The sequence below is a fragment of the Antrostomus carolinensis genome, unplaced genomic scaffold, assembly GCF_000700745.2.
Source record: "Antrostomus carolinensis isolate BGI_N321 unplaced genomic scaffold, ASM70074v2 scaffold2374, whole genome shotgun sequence".
Lineage (NCBI taxonomy): Eukaryota > Metazoa > Chordata > Aves > Caprimulgiformes > Caprimulgidae > Antrostomus > Antrostomus carolinensis.
Window position 1 is genome coordinate 10075 of NW_010312636.1, and position 27131 is coordinate 37205.

The window sequence follows — 27131 nt, forward strand, 5'->3', positions numbered from 1 at the left end:
CAAACCTGACCATGGATCTCACACTATGATAACTTCCAGCAACAAGAGTGGTTCTCCTTGTGAGGTTCAAGGAATCCAAAGCAATGGATGCCTTGCACACCTCTCCTTCTAGAAGGCTGATCTCACTGGCCAGCACCAGGCTGACCAGCTCACCACAGGCCTTTGCTACATTGCACATTCCCTACCTAGAGAGAAGGACTTGCATCTAACATGGGCTGAGCTGCCCGTTCATGCAGATCACTGCGACTAAATAGGCACCTCAAGGCTGGTCATGTTAGTTCTTACCTTGCCTGCCTGACCAGATGATAGCCAAAAATCCCAGTTCCCAATTTTCCTGAAAAAAAAAAAAAAAAAAAAAAAATAACGCATTGTGTTGTGTTCAAGCATGGAAATGAGAAGACACCTTGGCTTCCTTTACTCCCAAGTCTTATGTTTCCAAGCTTTCAGTGCTGCATTCCACCCCCCTCCACCAAAGTGGCTTTGCTGGGGAGGCAGCAGCTGTTTCTTACCTGTGGTTCCCTGCAAAATTGCTGCCTCTTTCTCTTACCGAGATATGTAACCCAGATGGGAGCAGAGAGCACCAACATGCAAACCCTCATCTGCCTTGTTGAAGACTCACTTCAGACCAGATCAAGCCTGAAATTACCCCAGACTTTCAAGTCTCAAGCACCAGCAAAGTCTCTTTTAACACCCGGACTGCCTTTCAAATCAGCTACAAGGCCAGTCACTGCCTTCAAAACACAAAAGGCAACAGCTGCCTCAGCTGCTGTTTCTGGAAGACACTATTTAGAAAGAATAGAGGCACCTCTGAAACAAAAGCTAGAAACGGCACAAGGAAAGCAGCAAATCAACACAGTCAGTCACTCGGGGCCAGTGGGAGGCACGGCACATACCCACTGATGGGCTGTACTGGTACCAGCCATTTGCCCTCTTTTCGATCTGGTTGTTTTATGAAGGAGGTCAGGCTGTGAAGTAACCTAGAAAGCTTTTAAATTCACATCTGTAGCATCCAAACGTTCAAACTTCCTGAGGGAATTTTTTTTTTTTGGAAACTGCACATTTTGTGTAGTCTCCAGAAATGTGCCTGTTCCAGTATAGTGTACGTATTTTGCACTGAAGTAACTGGATTAAATGAAAAACAGCCCTGAAAGAAACAGCTGGCACCCACAGCTCCCATTTATTCTCAAGGGCTGCTCCAAATGCTGGACCAGGGTTGCACCCTTGCGCACCTCCTCATCATAGATACTTTGGCATCCAATGGCACAATTTGCATGAGGAGTAAAATATAAGGAGAAAGAACACCTACCCCCAAATATAATCTAGAGCTCAAGGGTTAAAAACATCACGCTGGGAGCTGATTAACAGTTCTCATCACAGAATTATTAAAGCAGTGGGCACTTTCACATACATCCAGTTGTGGTTTTGAGTGCAGAGAGAGGCTGTGCTTTGTGAGTGTATCAGTAATGACAGGTTGCAGGCACATGTGGAGCACACACACCACAGTGTACTTCTCAGGCAACCTAATATAGAATAAATGCCCAGATCACGTACCTAGAAAAAGGCTTCAAACAAAAAGCAGATCTCAAGCTGCTCAGCTGTGAAGAGATGGAGGCAATGTGTAATACCTAAATTCTACCTTTGAGTCCAAGCAGGAAAATGCTCCCTGGCTCCCCATCTTAGTTGCATGGCAGATCTGGACGTGAGCAGGGAAGAAACCATTTTGTCTTAAAAGGATCACTGCAGATCCAGTCCAGCCAGGGCACACAAGCAACCACAGCAACCCCATCACTGCTGGAGTCCTGGGGAACTTCACCAGACAGACTGGTTGGGACTGCAGGCCTGCAAGCACTGCGGGGCTCTGGCGGACAGCATGCTCGGACACGGGTGTCTAAATACCACCCTGCTCCCAGAGCCTTCCCTGGGCCCAGGCATCAAGTCATCACTACAGATAACTCCCACTTTGTCCATCAACCTAAAGATAGTTGAAAACTAATAAAACATCAAGCTTTAACAAGATAAAGTCAAGTCACTTTGCTTGATGAGATTTAGGATTTTCAATTTTGAGTGGCACTAAGCCAAAATACCTTTTAAAAACTCTGCCAATCTCCTCTCCTAGGTACATAGTCTTAGGTATCAAAAATAAAAGGGAACTATTAAAAATAAGGGGAATTGGACTTTAATTGTTTTGGTGTTTTGTTTTTTTTGGGTTTTTTTTTGTTAAGATGACAGGCATAGTTATCAAAGTTGAAAGCATTTACTGGCAGTTCAGTTAGGGAGGCTGAAGTTAGACTTTATGGTTTAAATTATTTTTAAAAATTATTTAAAAAAAATCTTATACTCCTGTACCACTATAAACTACCTTAATTGGAATAAATCATGATGGTTTTGGCTGATCTATTTCATCATATATCTTCCAGCCCTTCCTATATATCTATTAAGAGACAAGCAATGAAGACCAAAGTTACTAACTTTGAGCCAATTATTTACAGCCTGTTATTTTGTAATTAATATACAATAAATGCACAGATGTGTAACACCAGAGAAGTGCACATAATGAAACCATGAAACTAATAAACAGAAGTTTCAATATTTTATTAAAATAGCATATTCAACCACTGTAACCAATAATACATTAACTTTATTCCCAGAGTACGCACAACACAGTAGTGATTCAAAATATCCTTATCCATGGTAATCAATGAAAATATCTCAAATTCAAGTGTATAACTAAAACTAAACCTTTGAAAAAATCTCTCCTTTAAAGAATACATAAAGCTCTCATACAGAATTCTTTTAAACTCCTCTATACTTAGATGTCAGTTTCTCTCACCTGACAATACCACTAGCTTTTTTCTTATGCATAGTAGAACATCTCATATTTTATAGTACCCATTTTATAAATAAATTGGCATTTTCCATCCCATTTGTGTTTATCTTCAGCTTCACAAAGAAACCAGTAAATAAAACTGTCAAGGACAGTCACAACAAAATGATCTCACAGCAAGATATAAAACTTGAAGATACTAAAAGATGCTTCTACTCTATTTTACATAAAAAGACAGATTTAAAAAGTGCAAGGCAAGATTTGCAGGGGAAGGGGAATATTTTTTTGTCATTTTTAGGCACATCCACTTTAAAGCAAGCTTCAGAATGAAATTCCAGTTTGTTCTTCATGATACCTTTTTTTAAAAGTCTCTCTCTCTCTCAAAAAAAAAAAAAAAAAAAAAAGAAGAAAAAAAATTACATCCGTCAAATGTCAAGCAGGGAATTTCCTGTCCAAGTAACAGTCTTCAGTTATGTCTTGTTCTTCCTTTTTTCATCCTTGCAGGTTTTGGTTTGGGAATATACTGATTGTTCGCCTGATACTCAAGTTCTTTACGGAAGTAATGAATTGCTTTATTCAAACCTTCTTCCAGTGGGACCTGTTCCCAAAAGCGAGGAGAGAATCATATCACTCTAAGTTCACATTAGCTCTTCTCACAACAGTATCTTTTTTATTACAGCTATCAAAAGACTGCAAGAAGTCTAATCCTTAGCCAGTATAAGTATTAACAGCACCACATACTGGTTACATCTCTGCACTGCTAATGCATGTCAGCTTTTAAACAACAGCAGATATATTTTCTGACGTAGTAAGTAAAAAAACCCGACATTTAAATCTCATCAGATGGTCATGACCAGTCTGTTTCGTGTCAAAACAGACTTACACAATTCTACTTCCAATTCCTAATATTTTGGAAAAGATGAGCACACAGAAATTTAAGACCCTTCTGTTCTTAATGATTAAAGACCCTCTTCTGTAGAATCTCACAAAACGGTATTTACACCACAGAAAGTTATAAGGGTGGTGGGTTTGGGGTTTTTTTAGTTCTTATTTCTTCAGTGTTCCACTGATATACAGAAAAAGGGATACAAATTATCATCCAGTATCTCATTTGATATTCTTAAATTCTATAAAAATAACTGTAATTCTTCTTATTCTATGCCTGTATTTAAACCATGATATGTAGCAGGAACAACAGAAATACTACCCACTTTTCTAAGGAGCCACAAGCTCTGACATGCTTGCTGATACCATCATCAATACAGGAGGATAAAGTATCAGCGCAAAAACCACTTGCCTTGAGGTACCAACACTGTTCTGCTACTTCAGAGTTAAGTTTTGGTGCAGACTGTGCCAAACACAGAACATCAGAAGTATAAAAGTTAACTGTTTTAAACCTTCTGTGATTGTAACCCTTGCCATCGTCCTTCTGCTTTCAGGCACAGCTTAGCAATATGCAGTGCCTCTGTCAATTCTTTTGGAAGGATTTGGAACTACCTTTTTTTATTAATAGGCTTACATTTACTAGATAGGGTCACATGCTTCCTGGAAAGATTTCTGTCTGCAAATCTAAAAAAGCCTACAAACCACTGTGCTAGCTAGAATGGGGAGCTGGCTAAGAAAGTCACACCCTTTCTGGGGAGTAAGTAGACCTCACCTCCCCAAACTAATCAGCTCTTATCATCAGCTATGCCTGGTTATACACGTGATCAGTTAACTTCACCAAAAAGGTTGAGAAAAGAAAAAACAGCAACCATTTCTTGCATATTAGCTCTGCAGAACAACCACAACCTCGACATCACCTCAGATAGCTGGTAACTAAGCTTTAGAGGTGGACAAACATTATTGTGGGTGGTGAGATGTTAGACTAACTCTGAGCACATTTTGAGCTTATCTACACACAGAATAAACTCTGAACATCTCTATGTATAATACTTGTAGTCCAAAGTAATGGTTGCTTATTTTGGTGTACTTGAGTCCACCACAATAAATAAGGTTTTTTATTTTTTGAAAGTGTCATCTCTCTCTGGCTAGCTCTCTGGGGGTTTTTTGTTTGGTTGGTTTTGGTTTGGTTTTTTTCCTACTTAAGTCTATAACAAATGCTAATACTACTATGCTCTTCTGCATGGCACAGGCCATAGAGCCTTACCCAGCAGTTATTGAATCATGAGCTAGGGCAACAAATGAGCCACAGCCTTTTAAACAGCTGTCCTGGAGACTTGGGTTAAGCAGATACTCTGATAACTGAAGCACCCAGGGAAGTTGTGGATGCCACCTCCCTGGAAGTGTTTAAGGCCAGGCTGGATGAGGCTTTGAGCAACCTGGTCTAGTGGAAGGTGTCCCTGCTGATGGCAGGGGGGTTGGAACTAGATGATCTTTAATGTCCCTTCCAACCCAAACCATTCTATGATTCTATGTGGTCCTCCCCCACCGCCCTCTGCCTCCCTGTTTTTGCACACAACAGTAACACAGCTGTACGTACCACAGGTTCCCAGCCAAGCAGTAACTTGGCTTTTCTGATGTCAGGTTTTCGTTTCTGAGGGTCATCCTGAGCTTCTGAGAGAAACTGGATTTCACTCCCACTGCCTATTAAACAAGAGAACGGCATTATCATTTTCAATTCACAACACTTTGCATTTACATCATTCCTGCCTATTGGAGCATCAAGTCTTTCTGCAGCTTTCTGCTTCATAATTTTACCAATGCAATGCTTTCCACAGACACAGGTACACTGCACGCAACAGCTGGCTGAACCAGCTGTCCCACAGCAACACGGACTCACAAAGCATTTCACAAAGCTTTCAGCACGGACTCACAACAAGGAAGTTACACTTGACCAGTCAAATAATCTTCTCCAATGAAACGACTGCCCTAGCAACCGAGGGCAAAGCAGTGGGTGTCATCTACCCTGACTTCACTGGGGCTTTTGTCACTGTCTCCTATAACATCATTATTGAGGGCAGGATGAACAGACGGTGAGCTGGATTGAAAACTGGCCACGTGGCCAAGCCCAGAGGGTGGTGATCCAGTTGGAAGCTGGTAACCAGTGGTGTACCCCAGGGGTCAATACTGGGTCAATACTGAGTTGCTGATACACCAGAGGGCTGTGCTGCCACCCAGAGGGACCTTGAGAAAATAGGTTGGAGAAAACGGCTGACGGGAACCTCATGAGGTTCAACAAAGAGAAGTGCAAAGCCCTGCACTTGGGGAGGAACAACCCCAAGGTACCACTACGTGCTGTGGGCCAACCAGCTGGAAAGGATCTGGGGGTCCTGGTGGACACCAAGTTGAATATGAGCCAGCAAAGTGTTCTTGCCACAAGGAAAGCAAATGCTATCCCAGGCTGCAGCAGAACTGCTGCCAGCAGGTCAAGGGAGATGATCTTCCCCACCTACTCAGCACTGGTGAGGCCACACCTGGAGTGCTGGATCTAGTTCTGGGCTCCCCAATACAAGAGAGACATGGACATACTGGAGAGAGTACACTGAATGGCTACCAAGATGATGAAAGGACTGGAGCATCTCTCCTGTGAGGAGAAGCTGAGAATGCTGGGACTGTTCAGCCTGGAGAAGAAAAGACTGAGGGCAATTTTATCCATGTGTAGAAATACTTGATGAGGAGAGTAAAGAGGGAGGGAGGCTCTTTTCAGTGGTGCCCAATGACAGGACCAGAGGCAGTGGGCACAAACTGAAACACAGGAGGTTCTCTCTGAACAGCAGGAAATGCTGTTTTACTGTGAGGGTGATCGAGCACTGGCACAGGTTGCCCAGTGAGGTTGTGGAGTCCTTGGAGATACTCAAAAGCTGTCTGGACGTGGTCCTGGGCCACTGCCAGCTGTAGGTGGCCCTGCCTGAGCAGAAGGTTTGATGAAATGACCTCCAGAGACACCTGCCAACCTCAACCATGCTGTGATTCTGTTAGCACTTCTGCATTGCAAAAGGCCTTCGCTTCCTCTTTGCCCACACTGTCAGTCTGATCTAAATAGTGAACACAGTACTTGCCTTTCCTCAGGACAATACACAGAAACAGGACCACTTCTTTAACCAAATCTAGCAAAACATGCCATGTTACTGTGGGATTTTATGGATGTAGAACTAAACCGCCTCTGCAGGCGGCCTGAAACATCAGATTGTTTGTGAACAAACAGACAAATGGAGGTAACAATTATTCTATGTGCCTGACAGGTTTGGTGCTGTGATTTTCAATTTACTTCCCTGATCTGTGGATTCATAGATATTTTCCAGAGGGAATAGTCCTCTATTAGCAACATCACATGCATCAGCTTCTGTACTGTATGTTTGTATTTGCCTTTTTCAGATCCCTCAGAGCACTGCTGGAATCTACAGACTAAAAACCCTTGGTAACCGCATCAGTATGTTTCATCTCATCAGGAAGCTGCACTAGAAGAACAAGCACAGCCCTTCGCTTCCACTCTTGAGAACTTTGATTTGCTACAGGTATCAGAGCAAGAATGAAGAGGAAGCCACAGTGCTTTCCTCCCAGCCACACACAGGGGTGGTGCTGACAGCTCTTGCAAGAATCACTGGTAGATCAGTGAAAAGTAGAGAAAGACTGTCACCACAGCGTGAGGTTTTTCATGGCAGTTGAAGGAGAACAGCCTGCATAGTTGTGCAGAACCACTTTGCTGAAGTATCTGTATTTCAGCTAAGATGTTATGCAAGACAGTTTCATTCATGTGTTTTACATTTCGTTTATGTATTGTCCTTGTGCCAAAACACAGCTGAAAAATGCATAGACATTATACAAAATAATGAGTATAGATGGCACAAATACACAGAAAGAAGGTATACATTCTACTGCTCATGCAGTGTTTTACGTACAATTGAGAGGATTTGGATTATCTTATTAATATTTCATTACATGATCAGGATACAATTAAATGCCTTTGATAAAGTTATTAAGAAATCCAAAGACCAATTAAATTATCTATATATTACACACACTAATCAAGTAATAATCATCTAATGACAATAAGTACTTCATAAGCTTCACTAAGAACTACTTATCCTACTCACCAACAAGTTTTTTAATTAACTGGGCGAATTCTAGGATAGTGTGCTCTTCTGGGTTTCCCTAGAAATAGAAGGGATACTCATTACAATAACAAACTTCTTACAATTTGCTCACTTTCTGATGTAAGATGATTCTAACAGGGTCACCTTAAACTCTGAAAAAGTTAAACATTATGCATTATTCCTACTTTTACTAAAAAAATGTAACTCTGACAAGCTCCATACTGATTAGAAAACTTCCCTCCATTACATTTGCCTTGGTAATTCAATGTATGTAGGGGGGTGCCAAAAAAAAAACAGTCTGTAAAAAATGGGCAAATGCACCTCACTCACAGTGAAGTCATATGCCACTCAGCAGCCCACACAACCACATCATCAGTTTGAAATCTGGATTCAAGGACTTCACTGAGTTGAGGACAGATGATATAAAGAAGTATGCTAAATTCTCTGTTCACCCAAAGTTAAGAAACCAAATTAATTTAGCTGCAAACAACTGCTTCCGCATTTACTACAGCTTCCATATCAATGTGTATAAGGGCTACTGGCTCTCCTACACAATATTCCTTTCCTTAACTCTCTTTTTTTTAACCAACTTGCATGTGAACTCCCGATCAATGTTTCAGAACAAAATGCTGAAAGCTTCCTGTTAGCATTAGCTCACCTTCCTCAGACTCAACTCCCTCTATCCCTAGCTTTCCTTGCTGCTCTACTACATCTTGTTTGACCACTGCTGAACATTTAGATACATACAGATTTAAACACTGAGTTTTCTGTTGAGAAAACATGTGATGGGGGTTAAAAATATCAGCATTTTGATAGAAACATAAATGAATTCAGGGCCACAGTAAAAAAGGAAAATCTAGTGAACAACTGCCCTGCAGAATCAAGTATCTGATTTGGCAAAAGTTGGCACACACAGAAATGACCTGGCATATCCACCCTTCTTCTATTTTTATATCCACTGCTGAGAATAAGGTGACAACAAATGGGACAGACCAAAATCTTATCAGAAAAGTTAAGTTCTAAGCATCCTTAATCAATATCAGAAAATTATACAATCAAATACTATCCTATTTCCCTCTAATCAAGGCTAGTATGAAGTGATTTCTAATAATTTAGAGCTAAGTACTCCTTCAGTGCTTTTTTTCATTAAAACCAGACTTCAATCATTTCCTTGGTGTATTTTGAGCGTCCCCCCCAGCTCATATTTTGTATGGGTTTTTTTCATATTCTAATTATATATAACTTTTTGATAAAACAAATTAAAAACTCTAGAAAATTTATCCTGTTCTTGAAACTCCAAGATCACAACATGTAGGGGTTAAATCTTCTTAAAGAAAATACATGTAAGAATACACTATTCATAATGGAAAGAGCTTTTTTGCTCCATTTATTTCTTCTACAAATCAGCATCAGTGACAAGGAGGAAAACAGAGGTGATGCTGGCCACTGTACAGTAAACACAGTAGAGTGGAGATCTCATACTCACCAAGTTGACAGGACTGCTGACATTGCTGTTCATCAACGCCACCAACCCATTCACAAGATCACTATAAAAAGGGAAGAACAGATTGAGGAAGTTTCCACTTCCCTATAAATAATATTCTTGTCTAAAAAGAGACCTGCCTCCTCAGAGCTCCAGGAAAGCAGATGCAGCTGAGGAATGCTGAAATCAGATTTACACTGTATACTTCAGTGGGTGCATGTTTTCTCAGCTGTTCCACAGTCGCTATTATAAGATATACTGAACTGGAGGGTTAGTTTGAACGGTTGATTATCGTTAAGATACACTGGCTATAGTTAATCTAAGCACATGAAAGAATATTAAAAAAATACCCCCAAGTTACTAAAAAACAATACTTCCTATTCCCTCCAGTACCCAGACATATTTAGAGGCCCATTTCCAACATATGTCAAACAGAATAGAGTAAGGGTAATACAGAGGCACATGACACAACCACCTGCTTTGTAGTTTGTGGTTTCAATTGCCTTCTCATTTTAGAAATTATTAAACCAAGTTTGTTTAAAAAACCCAGTATTTTGATGTTACCTCCCCCTAGCAAAATAACCCAAAGTTATTTTGGATTATGAGCAACACATTTATCAGGGTGCCCCTGGACATCAAATCCAGATCCCTTTCATTCTGACTTATAATCAGGACAGGAGTGGCTGCTTTGAGCTGAAGGGGTTTCCGTAGTGCCTATCACCGCTGTTATTTCTTTCAGCAGACGGAAAGAACATTTCCAAGCGGAAATGATTAAAAAAACCCAGAAGCCTGGCAAGGAAGTTCAACTAGCAAGACAGAACAAAAGATTCTGTGGAACAGATTCACTTTCTCTTAGTGAAAGTACATTCCTGCCTTGCTTACACTGCAAATATTAGCTACATCAATACCCCCTCAACTGGTTCCTTCCCCCAGAAGGGGACAGAGGCACCCACAGTACCCGCACTGAGCACAGCATCCTCAAAGACACAAGGTGGCAGTACCGCATTGCAATGTAAGGACTGACAAACTGCTCAGCATTCAACACCAACCTACCCCGTTGTTACTTGCAGTCCCTTGAAGGGAAGAACACATTAATCTCTCAATTCAAAGTTCTAAACCAACACACAAAGTTGGCTATGTTCAAAGAACCATCAAGTGAAGTAAATATCAGAAAGCACAGACAAGACTTACCTGACATACTGGAAAGCTCTTGTCTGAGTTCCAGGTCCGTAGACCTAAAGCCAGATGAAAATTAGAAAAGTTACATAAAGATAAAAGTCCTCTTTAGCCTGACTGTCTTTTCCTCACCATTCTAGAAAAATGCCCCAAGAAGAAAAAACTGAGACACAAGCTCAATGTTACAGGAATGGAAAATGCTGCACTTGCACAGCCTTTGGCAAAGTATCAGTTCTTTGAAGGTGTTTTTCCTCTTCGACGTGTCTCCAATACACGTATCCTTATGCATTTTGTTAACCAGAACTCTGCATTTAGGAAACATTCTCAGGGTTGTAGGACAGAGTGATGCTTTGTCCTCTCCTGGAACACTGAAAGAGGCTGCAGCATGCACTCAGCCAGAAAAGTGCCAAATATTTTAAAGCGAACCTCAGACTACTAAGATGTGGTTACGACGAACAATTTTTATTTGCTCATTAACAACAGCCAGCTTCAAAGAGACCAGCAAATGTTAGTGGTCTCTAAAAAATTGTTAAGAAAAATAGCACTGTTAAACATTTAAAGCAATCAGGACCAAAAAAAAAAAAAAGGTCACATGGCTCTAAGTATTACTGTCTGGGGAAATGAGAGGTAGAATAATTTCTAGAGGATATGACTCTCAAAGTAACCTACAGAGATTTGTATCAAATTCTTAGAGGGGAAAAAACAAAAAGTTTTCTCAGGTTATGTGCTGGCACTTTGGAGCAAGTAAGTTGTTTAAGTTCAGGGAGACATTAAAGCATAAAGTACATAATGGTAGCAGGTAACATTTTTTTAACAGTTTAATTGTGTGCAGTACTAAAGTCCCTAGAATTTGAACACTTAAATTCTGAAAGCTATCAGTAGGCATATTTATGTGGTGAAAACATTTAAGTTTAACTAGGGATGCACACATCTTACCATCAACCTGCAACAATAGAAAAGCTTTTGGAAGGACAGGATAGAAAGCATGGCTGTTTTCCTAGAGGACAGGAAAGAACACAACTAGGATACATGCAATCATTGTCATTTGGTAAGCTTGCTGCTCTCTGAGGCAGATTCAGTCAAAAGAGTTCACATTTCAGTAGGCACTGGGTAAGATCAGGGGTTTAAGAGTTTACCCAGTAACTAATTCCGAGAGGAATGCACCAGGAGAGCACACTGATGATGGACTTCCAAAGCAAACACAAAGCAGATTTTATGTGTGTATCTAGAGCTTTCTGCTTGTTTTAGTTTCGTTTGTGGACTAAGTGTGAGAGAACATACAAAAGTAACCTGTGCACGATTTCTGCAGAGTCATCCATGTGGCGACCCTTCCTATGTGCAGACGGTGGCTGGAAAATACAACGTAGTTTCCTCCTCCCAATTTCTCTCAATACCTCCCAGTTTCTGTTAACAAACCCTTCCTTTACAATAATACACAGAAACAATGGTCATGTTTGCACAGGCTATAATTTCTTCAGATTAAAGAGACTGTTTTATCAAGAGATTATTTACTCCATTTGGACAACTACTTTGAACAAAGAGATTGAATACATTCAATTTCTAAAAAAGTCAACACTTGGTATTCCTGTCAGAAAAATTTTGTGATGACACAAGGGTGAAATTTTTTTGGTCTCAACTACTGCTAATTGCTGATAATTCATTTTATTTGACCTGGTCAGCTAAATAACTCTCACCTTAGTTCTTTTCTGATATTCAGTAATTTTCAGTGTCAGACAGTTAGCCCCTGCAGAACAGTGATGCTGGGCAAAATGTTCAGTTTTAATCATATTCTTGATAAATTCTAGACAGCATGGCAGTTACAAAAACAATAAAAAAAATCTTCCAGTATTCCCTCCCACAGAACAGCACAAACTCCAGACTTATCTTATTGATGCTCTGAAATATCCTATGGATTGTGTGTGTTTTAAAACAAAATAACTGCTTCATATCTACTAAGGCTTCACAAAACTTCCAGTTAATGTTCTTCAATAAAACTTGAGAAACTAAGCACGAAAAAACATTTGAGAGGCCAAATATGGCAATAGCTCACTACATGCACTGGGGAACAAACTTTAAAAATGGACCCTGTGTAGGCTAGATAAGCTTTCTAAGCAGCATTCAGAGGCTCAGTCTTTATGCCCCAGGATGCCATCCTGGGAACATACAATACTGACAAACCAGTATATGGTTACACTCATATTTTGATACAAGGAAGTCCTACAAGGATTAGAAGTGTCAAAGCAAGAAGAAGCTCCATCTTCTTGTCTGCTTCCTTCTGTTTAGTGTCTTGCAACAAAAAGAACCAGCCTCAACCTGCAGCTTTGGAGAGACACCTGGGTAAGAAAATGAAACTTCTCCAGGAATTTGAGTGCTTTTTTTAATGTTTTGAAAGGACTAAATTTATTGATTCCATGTGGTAGTGCAGTCAGTCTGCTCAGTGCTGAAGAGACTCCTATCAGTAGATACTAGGCTCACTGGTTTTGTCAGCTGCCCGTGACTAAGCCCTGACATCTGCAGTCTTAAAGCTGATTTATATGACACATTAAATGTCATATGTCCTATTAAACACTGGCCATTAAGTCCCAGTCAGCATCACACAATTGCTACTATACTCTGAGCACTGACAGTGCTTTGTAGAAAAAAAGTAAATCTCTGAAGAAAAAGCAAATCTTTAGCAGATGCAGTGAACACAGCATTCAAATTCCTATAGGCTTCTTACTGAGAAATAACCACAAGCCTAAATCAGAAATTTAGCAACGGTTAGGAACAAGAACAGTAGCCAAGATGCATCACTGATGACATTAAAAAATAATAACAAATTGCCTACATTAACAATCACTGATAAAACAGCAAGCAAGTAAGCAAAAGCTGACCTCCAGAAAAGACTAATCTTTCAAAAATTATCAGTGTACTTATGGTGCTGTGCATTGCTTCGCAGAATATACACAATTTGAGCTTTTTAAATTTTATTTTTTATAGAGAGTTCTAGATTTCACCCTGTCAGTAGGATATGGTTTACTACCCAAGTTTTGCAGGGGGTAGCCATATTTTGGCATATTATTTGAAAAAGATTAAAGTTAGGGCAGATTTATCACAAGACAATAACCTTCATCTTGTCTGGGCATGACTTATTTCCTGGTCTAGACTCTTCAGTGCCCTGTCCAGTTTCAGATTTTGCTCTAAAAGAATAGTGGGAGCTACAACAAAACTTTAATCCTTTTTCTACTTGGATTCTCTGCTCCTTCCTAGAGGAAATCCTGGCTGAACTGTAGATTTTACAGTCTCCAATAGAAAGAATGCAACCTCAATCTCAAGACAGCTGCCCTATGGAGGTACTCAGCAACATTTTCAGTTGTTTAGTAGAAACAGCTGAGTAATTTCTGGGCACTTCACTCTTCTAATCTAGGCAATATTAACAAATACTTATATGAAATTTCTGTTGCATGTGACATAAACTGTAAATGTTTCCATGAGCTCACAACTGATCTCAGATTCAAGCTACTTCTCCCCATTTCAGGATGTCTCCTCCTTTATTTTACATATCCTCTTATTTTATAACAGTAAACTAAGCAGGATCACAGCATAGGTCAGGCACTGTCTGCATTGCTAAATTACCAGCAGCATCTTTGGCAGAGTATTGGCCCGTGTCAGCTCTTGCTCTCCCAGACAATGTTGTGACACTGCTTAAGCATTATCAAGGGCCAAGGGCCATTCACACCAAACAGTTTGTATGTGGCAACTTGTTTTGGCAGGAAAATTTAGCTGTGTAGATGTGGGCCATGCCACACCAGTTTGCCAACGGCAACAAAAAACAGTCCTGGCCACCTTTATTTATTAATATGTGATGTAGCCTGAAGGCCTTTAATATAACGTTGTATGGAGAAAATTTAGGCTGACCTCCAAGCTTGCAAAAAGACACTGAGATGCCTAACTTCCAAAAAGGGTTTAGAGAAAGTTCCTCAACAGGAGTAAGTACTATAATATGATTCTGTAAGCTTATCATGCTGTGTCCTCATAGAAGAGTGACAGACAGAGATTAAATTAAAGTTCAGGGTGACTAAAACACTTTCTCAGATCACAACTGGTAGCCTTGTTTCTCTATGGGAAAGGAACACCAAAACCATCAACAGAGCACATCTTTAGACATATAATTCTATACATTTGAGCATGATGTACTGAAAGATTAGATTTTTAGAGGAGGGGGAGAAACCTCATTGTTTTCTAAAATCCACTCTCTTTCACGGCACATGTGGATAGGATATAAAGACAACTAGTTCTTCATGTCACTGAGAGGTCATTACTTACTGTTAGTGGTTCTCCCTGGAGAGCTTGAAGGATAAAATTACTGACAACTCTACCATCATTCATATGCATTCGAGGACCAAAGGTATTAAATATTCTGGCAACCCTCACTTCAACTCCTTCCTGTAGGCAAAGAAAAAATAATTGTTACTACCTTAATAAGAATGTCTTTCTTCCTAAAAGTGCAAATTAACTCTCTCCTGTCCAAAAGCTTTCTTAAGAATCCCTCTTACAGCTTTAACAAGCATTGTTTTCTCACCACGAAATACCTAACCTCTCCTCAACACTTCTGGAAACTAGTGCGTACAGCAAGGTAATTTATAGTAGTTGTTAGTATTTGTAATGCAAATTCTACGTCAGTCCTAGAACAGCTGATGTTTTCAACATATGCATTTTCTTCTAACAAGAACTTATTTTTCTAATAGCCTGGAGAAGGCCAAACAACATCCAGTTCTGTTTAACTGCAGATAAGGTTTCAGCTGCCATGATCAAACATTGTTTTTATTTGCAACCAGGGAAGTAACTATTGTGCCATAGGAAAACCTACAGTCTTGGGTCTTTGTCAGACAACAAGCTTGCATCCACAATACAGACAAAAAAAAAACAATCTCACAACATCCACTTGGCCCTGCTGAGAGACTCTGGAAAGAGCAGAAGTCCCTTCCCATGCAAAATGTATCATCTAGGAACATATTCTTTATTTCCTGTTAGCTAAAAAAGCATGGCAGTGTAGCATGCCAAAAATATACTTCCAGCAGCATGCTACAGAGCCATTCCCAATGCCTTCACTGTATCTGGAAACACACACTCTGATAGAGTTTCTCGTTCTTTCATTTTGCCCAGCACTCTATCTTAAAAAGGACACCGACTCCTTCAGGGAGGGATTGCATTTCATGTGGGCTTTCCAGCTATTGCCATTAATAACAAGTACAGAAAATGAAGCACTTGGAAGCCTCATTTTCTAGTACTCAAGATAAAAATATCTCATTAAACAATGCTGACTAAAAAGCCTCTCTTGTACTGCACAAGCAGCCTTGTTTTCCAGTATTGGCTGGAAACTAGCAAGGGATCTAGAAAAGAAAAACATCACATTCTCTACAGGCACTTACTGGTAGCCACAGTGAATCTACTATTTTTTCTCCTTTCTATTTATTCCCCTCTCTTCACTGTAATATTGTCTTTCAAAATGGGTAACTTTTTTCTATAGTGTCATATAGCAAAGCTTTTCTCTGCAACTTACTGCTTTGAAAAATCTATTTCCTAGGCAGTTGAATTTTCATTTGTCCTTCTAAAACTGGGATCTATCTTCTCAAAAGAAACTTTTCTACAAAGAGATTTTTGGAGCCAGTAACTTAAAAATTGTCCTAAGTTTCCTTTCACCATTTCATTAACATCTCCCTTGAAGTGATCCTTTTTTGCACGTTGAGTAACTCTCTACTCCTTTTTGTATTAACTGCTTACAAATACTTGTGGTACACTCTTACCTACATCCTGTTACTCTGAATCTCAACAACATGTTAATTATGACTGACTACCTCCACCACATTCCCACCAGCAAAACCAATTACTTCCCCAGATTTGTAGCAGTAAGTCATGTACAGTATTTTATTATAGCCTAGAGAAAGAAGAAAAACTTCTTTGGCCCACATTTATGCTGCTAAGAAAAAAAAAAAAAAAAAAAAAAATAAAAAAGGAGAGCTTGAGACTAATCCCTGATGCTGAGATCAAATGTGATTAACTGGCTTCTCTCCTCACAGTTTAAGACTATGCCTTCCTATAGCAGATTAATCAGAAGGAAAGTTTCTTGAGCAATCCAAAAAAAAGCCTGGGAGGAAGTTAATAAAATGCAGCATTGTGGGCTAACAAAACACTTCAGCTCACGCTATTATTTACCGGTATGGACACGTTCACAGTGACTGTGCCTGTTCAGATGGAGAGAGAAGACAGAAAAGATGCAAGAAAGATTGTTATGGCTTACAGACATACCTCCTCTGAATACGTACTCAGACTACTACATAGCTGTCAGTCAAAAAGTAGCTTTAGTTACCCAGTCTCCCCTGCAAACCAAACTTGGCCACGGTCTTCAGCATGAGTCTTTGCCAGTTAATTCTAGAGATCCCTGCCCCAGAAAGTGTCAAGCTATCAAGGATGCTATGATAACATCTTAATTTAAAAAGATTTTTTAGTTTTTTAAGCTTTTTAAGAAAAGATACCTCCTTGTGTTGACTGTCTCAGAAAATAGATCAATACAGAATAACACTTGAATGTCAAGAGGTTCTTTTAACTGAAACAGCTTGAACATATGCTGCCGCTGTAATTCAGAAGGATATCGGGCAAGTCTGTCTTACTAATTAACAGCCCTTCCTCCTTTGTAAAGTCTGTGGATCTATTTGAACATCAAGCATGAATGAGACCTTCCTGCATACAAAGTCAAGAAAGGGAAAGTTGCAATTGTCTGCTCTTCAGCAGACAACTGGATTCATCAACAAAACAAAAAATTTGCTAGTAAAAGCCCAGAGAGTTGCATGGATATCACCATGACCGGATACAAGTCTTTATCAATGTTTCAGCTAAAATTACTAAAATTGTTGCCTGCATCCCTTGCTTTATTAGTCACTTTCTTACCAATTCATATGCCTCTCCATGTGTTTCAGAGATCATTAACTAGCTCTCAAAATTCTTCCCAAAACCCTGAATTGTAATCCCAGCAGAATTACGAGCATGGTGTTTACCAGGATCCACGATGTGTTTAAGCTACAATACCGAGGCTTGGTCCAAGGTATTTTATATGTATGTACTGCATATTGTATATGGAAAATGAGATTAATTTCCAGTTACTAACAGTGTTTCAAAACCGTTTGGCAAAAATAGTAATGCTGAGATCTGAATTTCATAAAGAGTAAAGCTCCTAAACAAGCTGGGAAGGACAACCACAATCACTTGACTCTACTTTTGGTATAATGCAGGTCCCTGAACACAACCAAGGCACATCACCAGTACTCTTATCTTACGGCTGAAATATTACCATGTTTATAGTTCAACACTTCCCAGACTACAGAAGATAGGACATCTCTTCGAGGTCTCTTCATAGCATTATTTATACCTCTCTGCTAAAAGCATGTCCTATTTCTAGCACTTGCCTCAGCTTGCATACCTTTTGCATGTACTGTATGTGGCCAATGCAAACAGCCACAGGCCTGTTCCACCAAGACTGGGAGGAGACACTGCCATTGGGAGGGGATGTGTATCCACTTCAGTGCATCTACGCCTGAATTACTAGGACTTCAGTATTTTACTCCACAACATGGCTTCTGAACATAAGGTGGCAGGCAACATAACCAGTGCAATAATACCCAGTGAATGAGAGCTGTATCACAGCTTCCTGTAAGTTTCCAGTAAGGGTCATGAATATATGCAAACAAACAAAAATATATACTCCAAATAATTTCATTTTAGTCATCTGCATAATGGAGAGTTCTGCAGAGTTATACTCATGAATTAGTGTAACAAGGATTGTTACAGGTGAAAGAAAAAAACCTTATCTATCAATGCTTTTAGAGCAATGGTGGCTGTATGAGGAGGATGCATCTTACAGCCAAAAATCAGAGGTGTATCAAATTAAAAACAACACCACATACTTTGCATCAAAAGATGAATGCTGCTATGGATATATTCTTATTCAAACACTGACTGAAGTATATGCCACTTACTGCATTTGTACAGGACCAAACACAATGTTTTGGTTCATGTGCAGAGCTCCTACACAGCAAAAAAAAAAAGCTTACAGACAGCTCTAAGAACTCATTAGAAAATGTGCAGATACATTAACCCAATAGCACGGAGAATACTTACCAGCAGGTTTTAGAAAATGGCAGGACTATCAGGACTGTATGAGGTTTAACTGGAACAAACCAGTTTCAAAAGCTCAGCATTATTCAATCTCTAAATTATTAAAGTTTGCAGGACTTAACTTTATTGAAATATGGGGAAAGATTTTTATCTGTGGTTTCTCTTTTCTGAAGTATAAAAGCCTATTTGTGAACCATGCAGTTACAGTGGTTGAAAGCAGCACCGTTTCCTCTTTTGAAGTGGAGTCAGTTAATCAAGAAGATAAAAGCAACTAACAACAAACAGTACTTGAAATTCTCAATGGAACTGCCACATTTATTGAGAGTATTAATATAGTTGTGAGTGTGTGGTATCTCAGATTTTGCAGAAGAAATGAATTGCAGAGGATTTTTTTTCTTTTCCTTCTGAACGTCACTGACTTGGTATATAGTAACTCAGATGGGACACGAGCTGCAGTGCTCACACCTTGCGCTTCAGGGTTGTCAATGCCCTCTCAGTCGGCAGTGAGAGGGGCTGTAGCATCTCAACTCTACCTTACAGGCAGTGCCCAAGGTGGCTGACCTCCTGCAGCATCTCACAGACTCCCCTCTCCAAACTTCACCTCACTAATACTCCTGGATTAAAAATCCTCTGCATGGCTTCTAAAAAGCTAAAGGGATCCACAATAGCTCTTACCACTGCAATTTAGCTCTGGCCTGGTACACATCCAACAGTAACCACCACCTGTGTCATTAAAGGATTGTTGTTTGGGCTTTTGACTACTGCCCTGAGGAGATGCAAAGCTTCCTCTTTCCCCCTGTGCGTCAGGAACCCGTCAGGAACCACAAACAATTAAATTCCTTTCTTCCACAGAAAGCATCAACTCTGCATCTTTTCTTAAGCAAACTGCTAGCAAACTTCATGTGACAACACAAAAAAAATAATTACAGAATACAGGATAAACTCCCAAAAGACATTAAAGCAAACTGCTTTAATTCAACATAGCTATTTGTTTCTACCTAATTACTCAATAACTAGCCAGTTATTCATTATTCAATGCCTTTTCAGTTGCAATTCAATCAACAGTTTTCATTACCCCTATATTTTACATCAAGGCTTTTTATGATTACTGAAGCCAGCTCAATTTGTGAATGAAAGATTAGGGAGAAAGTACAACTCAATATAAAATAGAAAATCAGCCTCGTGTTGCAATTGCAATGCATTTCTATATTTAATAAATTTCAACATCAGTTTGTCTTATTCTCTTGCATTAATATAATAAACTTAACCTCTAACAAGTCTTTCCTTTCTTCTGTTACCTATTAAGATTTTTTGGCACCTTGAGTCTTCACAGTCCTGGTTATAGAATATTCTATAACGCAGATCATAACACTTGTCCACTTAAAGAAAGTTATACTTAATATTGGATTATGATAACTCAATTCACTCTTATATGCTTACAAAGGCATGCAGTGGAATTCTTAATTGGAAATCTAAGCTATTCTAAGGCAATTTGAAAACTATCACATCACATCATGTACCACTGAGCCCATTTGCTATCACTAAAGCTTGCAGAGTCACACAGTTCGTACAAAATAAGGACAAAGGAAGTGGAAGGAGATGAAAATTTTCCATGCAACATTCCATGGTGACCTGAAGTGTTGCTTCAGCTCTGGAGAATTTCCTTACAGATCAATGGTATAAGAGAAGGAAATAAATCTAGTTCACAGAACATTACACATCTAAAATGCTGTGTATTTGTATTTATGACATGGCTATGCAAACATAGCAGATTCCTGCCATGAAGGTAGTGTCAGATTCTGACTAGTATTTAAATTAAGCCAGAGTTGGAGTGTACATGAATATCTGGATTTCTGGGTAGCTCCAGGATTCCAACTGCAATTTTTTAAAAAGTTAAATGCATAGTGAATAGCAACTCCTGAACAAAGCACAAAATTCACGTTGCAGTACTATGTGCTGAAACTCCCCTCCCACCTCTTTATCCCCCCCACATCTGTATGTTTTCTCCACCGGTTTATGTCCACAAAGACCTTATCTGTGTTTAGAAAATGCTATTCATTTTGGAAAATGGTGGCATAACCTTATCTAGTAAAAAAGAAGCTTTGTGGAGGAGAAAAATTACTAGCTGTGCAATTGTATCACATCTATAGCAAGTCATACACCTGTATATGAAGTTTATGCAAAGAAGCACTTTGGAAGGACAGGGAAGAACAGGCAGAATAGTAACAAATTTAAGAGTACAGAACGGAGAAAGCAAACAGATCGACAAAGTGTTGATTATAAGAGAGTTTCAAAACTATGCCTTGCACCTTGTTAAGGCAATTGAGTGAACTGAAAAGGTTTTCCAGGAGGGAGTGCTAGCAAGCACTGAAAAAGAGATGAAGGGAAGGGAATTCTGAAGAATCACAGAATCAGGGATGCAACTCAGCTCTCCAATGAACAGGGCAAGGAATTAAAGCTTCCTGTGGCTTGAGAAAAGTTCCAGAAAGAGGTACTTCCACTCACACTAAGGACCATGGCTGACCTAAGCTCCCACATGAATTTATGGAGGTAAAGCTGGTCCCAGAAGCCTACAGCAAATATCCTCTCAAACCACACACTCAATTGCCTCACATCGGATGAGATGAACTTGTGTACACGCTTTGAATTTGTCAGGCCTGCATTTCTCCAGCAAATATTGAACTCCCCACCTCTCCTTTAAAGCAGATACTTATATAGTACTGAATGCTACTACTGCCCTTGGACTCTTTGACAAGGAAGTACTGCTGGGCTTGTTAAAAGACAGCAGCTGTAAAGAGGAGATAAAGTAAAGAAATGCTTAATTCCAACAGTCAAAATAAGTGAACAAAACAACAACTGCCAGCAGAAAAGTGTACCAAAAAGGTCTTGGTTGGGACAGGCTACTGAGGAACTCTGACAACTGTGAATAGAGTCATCTTTGATTTGATTAAAGAACAGTTCTGATTCAAACAGCCTGTTGGGAAGTATAATGTAGAAGGTGGGGTTTTGGGGAGTTTTTTTTGAAATATGATTAGGTATTTAAGGTACCTAACAATGTGCATGATGATGGAAATCTTTGGAAGAAATGACAAAAAATGCATAAATAAGTTTGCTTGTTTCTTCTATTATTGAAGCTGAGCAGATTCTAGAAACATTTTAGCCTGAGATTGTGTAAATCCAATTGTTTTGGGCTAGGCCACTCCTGTCTGAAACTTCTCTTAAAAGCACAAAACTTACTTTCATAGCAGAAGTCAGACCTTTCCACTAGCAGAAGATAACGTTTCCTCCACTAATTACAGTGTATCATCTAAACTCTGAAAAAACCCCAGCTCAACAGTGTTTCAGAATACACCTGAATGTGGGACAAGCTTGGGCAGACTTCACTACCTCAAGAACAAGAAATATCTCACAGAGCTGCCCCTAGGACAGAAAACATACTTGCATAATGAGTTTTCAGAATGTATGCGTGCACTGCAGTTCCACCTTACAAATCTTTACTATCCTTTGTAAATCCTGCATAAAATGTATGGGATAGTGTCATGACTCATCCTGTGGCTTTAAGATACAGTCCATGATTTTCAAAACGACCTACAGTCTTGCCCTTCTAAAAGAATACTGCAGTGTGTACCATACTCTTGTAAAAAATTCAATACCCTACAGCACAAGAATTTCTCGTAAAAACTACACTATTCAACTGCAGATGGATTTCTGGGCCCACAAGGAGTATTTTCCTACAGCGAAGTATAGAAGACACGATCCCGAACAAGAGCAGTACCGTCATATTGTACCTTAAATGATTTAAAAGAGAACAAAGGAGACAAGAACCTCTGTCTTCTCTGTCTGGCTGAAGAGGTAAGAGAAAATTGCTATAACCTCCGTACTAAAATACCATCCCTAAAGTCTTATTACTTATGTTTAATTCTGTTTTCAAGGTTTTTTAAAGTCCTTAGTATTTCATCATTTGAAGGTTTAAAATTCTACAGAAAATACTACATTTGATTGATTTATAACTCTGTATATTAAGGCTGCGAACACCAAGAAACACTGATATGATTTTCTTCAGTGTGCCACATTTTCTAGTCAAATAGTCTCTCAGAGACTAACTGAACAACAATTAAATAAGATACAATTCACATACAGATAGAGTCGATGGTGGGCTAGTTAACAATGAGTTTCTACTTGTTGATTGTAAAACCCACAGAAACTGGCATGTAGCATTTCACAAACATATTTTAAATTGCATTTTTATCCTCATGTTACTGTATTTGTCTAAAGAAGTGCATTACATAGCTGAGTATTCATAACTTTCATTAAGGGCTGTATTTATACATACATAATTTTAAGACATTTCTAAAGCGATTTATAATACAATGCTCCTATATGGGTACTCATTAAAGAACTTCCTAATTTTTACCTGTATATTCTGATTTCAATTATGCTCATTAAACATTCCACATTTAACAGTAATGGCCCTATTTAGCAAAGCGCTTCCCAGCACAGGACCAACTTAAACCAAATCTGTTATCTGGCCCCCAAATTAGTAAAGTCACCTCAGTTTAGCCTGCTAAAAACTATTTATAACAATGAAAGACATAATATGTCTATCAAGAAGACTAAAGCACATTTTCTTGAAGAACATTGCTCATCTGAAAGAAACAAAACAGATGGGAGCAACAAACTTTTGCATTAAAGAAAACAGATTTTGCATTTATAGTGTGAATGCTCCTACTAAAGACATTCTCTTTTGCCCCCCTACCCCTAAAGACACATATTCCAGTTTGTCACACATTTGGCCTTCATAATAACATAAAATCCATCAAATCTGAAACATAAAATCCATTAAATCTGATACAAGTTTAATACCTGCTTCATGTATGCATAGCACATGGTCTCTGCAACCCGCTTTCCTTCATCATAGCAGGCTCTCGGACCTATTGGATTCACATGGCCCCAGTAATCCTCATTTTGAGGATGAACTTCAGGATCTACAGGGAATAAAAAACCAAACACCTTAAATGATCTATCAAAAAGGTGACTATATATAATGAATCTTTCAGCTGATCACTTGCATTATACAGTTTAACAGCTTCTCTCTCAAAAGATATGAGGTTTCGACACCATTCCTTTAAAGTGTGTTCACTGGAACCATGAAAATAACAGTTGTGGAAGATGTGAGACTCTAGTAAGATAACTGAGTACAAGCAAACAACAGCTATCATCTCTGCTTTCCTCTAAAAGAGTGTGCAATCAGAGGGTTAAATTCAACTCTTCTCTGCAAAGACAGACTACCTCAAGGGAACAAGTAAGACTCTAATGTAATTCAGAGGAAATATTATAGGTTTATGTAGGCAGCATTTTTTACTGTATTTGGAAGAAAAGTAAAGCACCTTCAAGTTTATAAAATAAGAAACGGGAAAGAAAAATGGACAAAATCTAGAAGGACTGCATTTCTTAAAGATGAAAGAGTAGAGCAAGCTACCCCAATGTACTTGCTATGTTTCTCCTGGTTTATCCTAAGCATTATTACTAGCTGTCACTGGTCACAAACAACCAGTTTAGACAATCCTTTTATTTAATCCAGTACACAAGCTCTCAATTACAAAATAAACAAATCAACTAAAAATCTCCTAGGAAGCTCTGTGTTCCCTCTATATGCTTGAAACAATACAATCACTGTCACATTTCCCCACTTTGCCACCTGTGCTGCCTTATCCTCCTTACTGGGTTTGAAGTTTGCAGACATTACTACTAAAATTTCAAGTCAGTTTAATTTTTGAAACAATACTGATGGTCAGTTCTGATTAACCCTCCCAGTTTTTATGCTGCTCATTGACATAACAGATTAATTCTTGCCATATGAGAGCCACAGAGCAATGACAAAAGCAGAGAGGTTTTACATGATTACAAAAGCCTACTGCATTCTTAAAAGGGCCCCAGAAGGTGCTGTGATCTGGAAAGCCACTTCAGTTTCTATCTCCTTTCTGGCAGAGGAAGCCTTATGAAGCACTTGGAAGCTCTCTATACAACACTGCTTTGAGAACTCCTGTGGAAACAGCTAACAGATATTTTCTGACTTTATCTTCTCTCCTTTATTTTTCAGCAAAATGACTTTGTCTGCTCAGTCAGAGTATAATAATTGAGTTGACTCTCTCCACTGGCTTTACTGACACAACAAAGCTTTGATAATGGCAGTTTCAAGTTTTCCACTTCAGCAGGCAGATTGTAGCAGAGCAATGAGGCTCCAAAACCCGGGTGGTTTTTTTGCCTGTTGGTCCCCTGTTCCAGAAGGGAGTTTGTTCAATAACAGAAGAGTCCTCGGGGCTAAGATTTTTCTCTGTGGAGCCTGACCATAGATAATCAAAGGCAAGTGAGGCAGCAGGAAGGCTGCACATACTCAAGCCACTTATTTGGTTGCCTGGTCATCTTAGCAGATCTCTTGCTTGGGTATTTGCTTTGAACCTTCTTGACTGAAGTTATTCCATCAAAAGCGTACTCCTTGAGGTATATTTTTTGTCCTGCCTCACTTTCTCCTCATAAAGCTTTGCATCTTGTTAGAGAGATGAGTATTTTTTGTTTGCTTGTTTGTTTTTCAAAGCCTAGACTCACAACTACTAATGTTGAGCAGATGACTTGAGCCTGCTTATCTCCATTAATCTTGCAACACTGCTATAATCAATTAGGTAAGAGTTCACAACAGCAGGAAGTTGAGTCTCTAGTAGGCACAGGAAAGTTACAAAGTCTAAGCCTCCTTCCACCACTCTGACTAGAGATTTAAAGCAAGTTCTAATACTGACATTTTAAGCTGTAAGAAGTACATCTGATAAAGAAATCAAGCTAAGACAGTGATTAAAATCTACCAATCATCTGACAAAAGGTTTGTAAATACCCTTTTACACAGTCATATCTCAAGAGCTCTAAACACTGTTTTATCCTCCTTACCTCCATATACCTCTGACGTAGAGGCCAGCAGCAGCCGTGCTCCAACACGTTTGGCCAACCCTAAATTTTGAGCAGGGAAAGAAGAACATAACTAGGTCAAGCTCAAGAATCTTTCAGTTACATTAACTGCTTTAGTGTGATTCCATTTTACATGTCTTTAAAGATAATGTGATTTCTGTCACTAGATAAATCTAGCTGTAAATCACATCCTTAGCTTCCTCTCCCAAGCCAGAAGACTTGAAACACAGCAGAGCAGCACCCACATGTGTGATGTGTTTGCTCCTGGGACTAAAAATTACACTGAACTAAGATCCAAGAACTTAATACTAAATAAGGGCCAAGTAAGCATAAACCATTCCAGTTATGAAATCAGGACCTTGAAACAGCACACCATATTATGATTACCAAAACTTAGAGATAAACTACATAAATACTATGACACAGAGTAACATGTTATAGGATAAAATCAATCATTTTCCCTTTATTATGTCTCTTTAAACAGCCTGGATGATCCTACCCATCACTTGAGATTATTCTGCATTCCATTTCAATAACTTTCTGGCCTTCAAGTTGGCATGGCAAATCAAAGAAATCACTCATCTAAGCCATACAACTCTCTGGTACCTCAACAGCTTCTAAATAATTTAATTCTCTGTATTGTGCCCACTAGTGTATCACTCAAATGAGAAACTCAGCTGAACTAATGCCCAGCAGATTTTTGCCTCCTAATAACTCTTAGGATCACTGACACTCCAGTCAAGCTGCAGCATACGCCAAATGGATCAAAGATGGGAGGAAAAGGTAGTGAAGGATTGAGGCCTTTTCCTAGGCCCATTCCCAGCACCAAAACCAATAGACAAAGCTGAAAATGTTGCCTTGCAATTAGCTAGCTTGAAGTCAGACATTAATCATTCCTGCAGAATTTGCTAGCCAGGGCATGCACAAGACGGTGCAGTGCTCTTGATCTTCAGGGTTTACGGAACCAGTGCAGTCCCAACTAGTTCAGTGTTTGCTGTTGTGGAAAGGAACAGTCACTCATGGCAAACATGGGAATGTTCCACAGTTTCCAAGGTGAGAAGTGCAGTCACAGACACAACTTTGCTATAAAATTCCCATACTCTTAGTTCTTCCTATGACTTCAGTAATTATTGCACAGTTACTACTCCATAGCCAAGTTACAGGCATGAAGTTGTTCTGCTCTGATAGCTGAGCTTGTGTGTTGTCAGAGCTCATTTGCAGATACATTTAAAGGAAAAGTACAAAAAAATCTCTTCAAAGAGGGGAAAAAAACCCCCTCATTTTTCTTGAAGAATCGACTTTTTAAAATATTCAGCTCCTCTGCTCCATCCTCCTCTCTCTCCAGTAATTCTGTCCAGGTTACAGTATTTCTAATAAAGTTAAGTAAGAAAAAAGATTTCCACTTACCCAGCATGTTTAACGTTCCAATAGTGTTGGTCTTTAATGTTTTTATAGGATTATACATGTAATTTGGAGGAGAAGCAGGAGATGCTAGATGATAGAT

The 27131-nt window shown here is 39.2% G+C and overlaps 1 protein-coding gene across 1 annotated transcript; it reads right to left on the minus strand.

The window, feature by feature from the left end:
- Window positions 1-2571: 2571 nt before the first annotated feature.
- UXS1 (UDP-glucuronate decarboxylase 1) lies at window positions 2572-27131 on the minus strand. Its single transcript, XM_010167048.2, has 9 exons — window positions 27035-27131; window positions 25610-25669; window positions 23534-23655; window positions 14825-14944; window positions 10535-10578; window positions 9347-9407; window positions 7861-7918; window positions 5307-5410; window positions 2572-3422 (listed from the first exon to the last, which is right to left on the minus strand). Exons 1-9 carry the CDS (start codon window positions 27090-27092, stop codon window positions 3291-3293), a joined length of 759 nt encoding a protein of 252 aa, XP_010165350.1. The 5' UTR covers window positions 27093-27131; the 3' UTR covers window positions 2572-3290.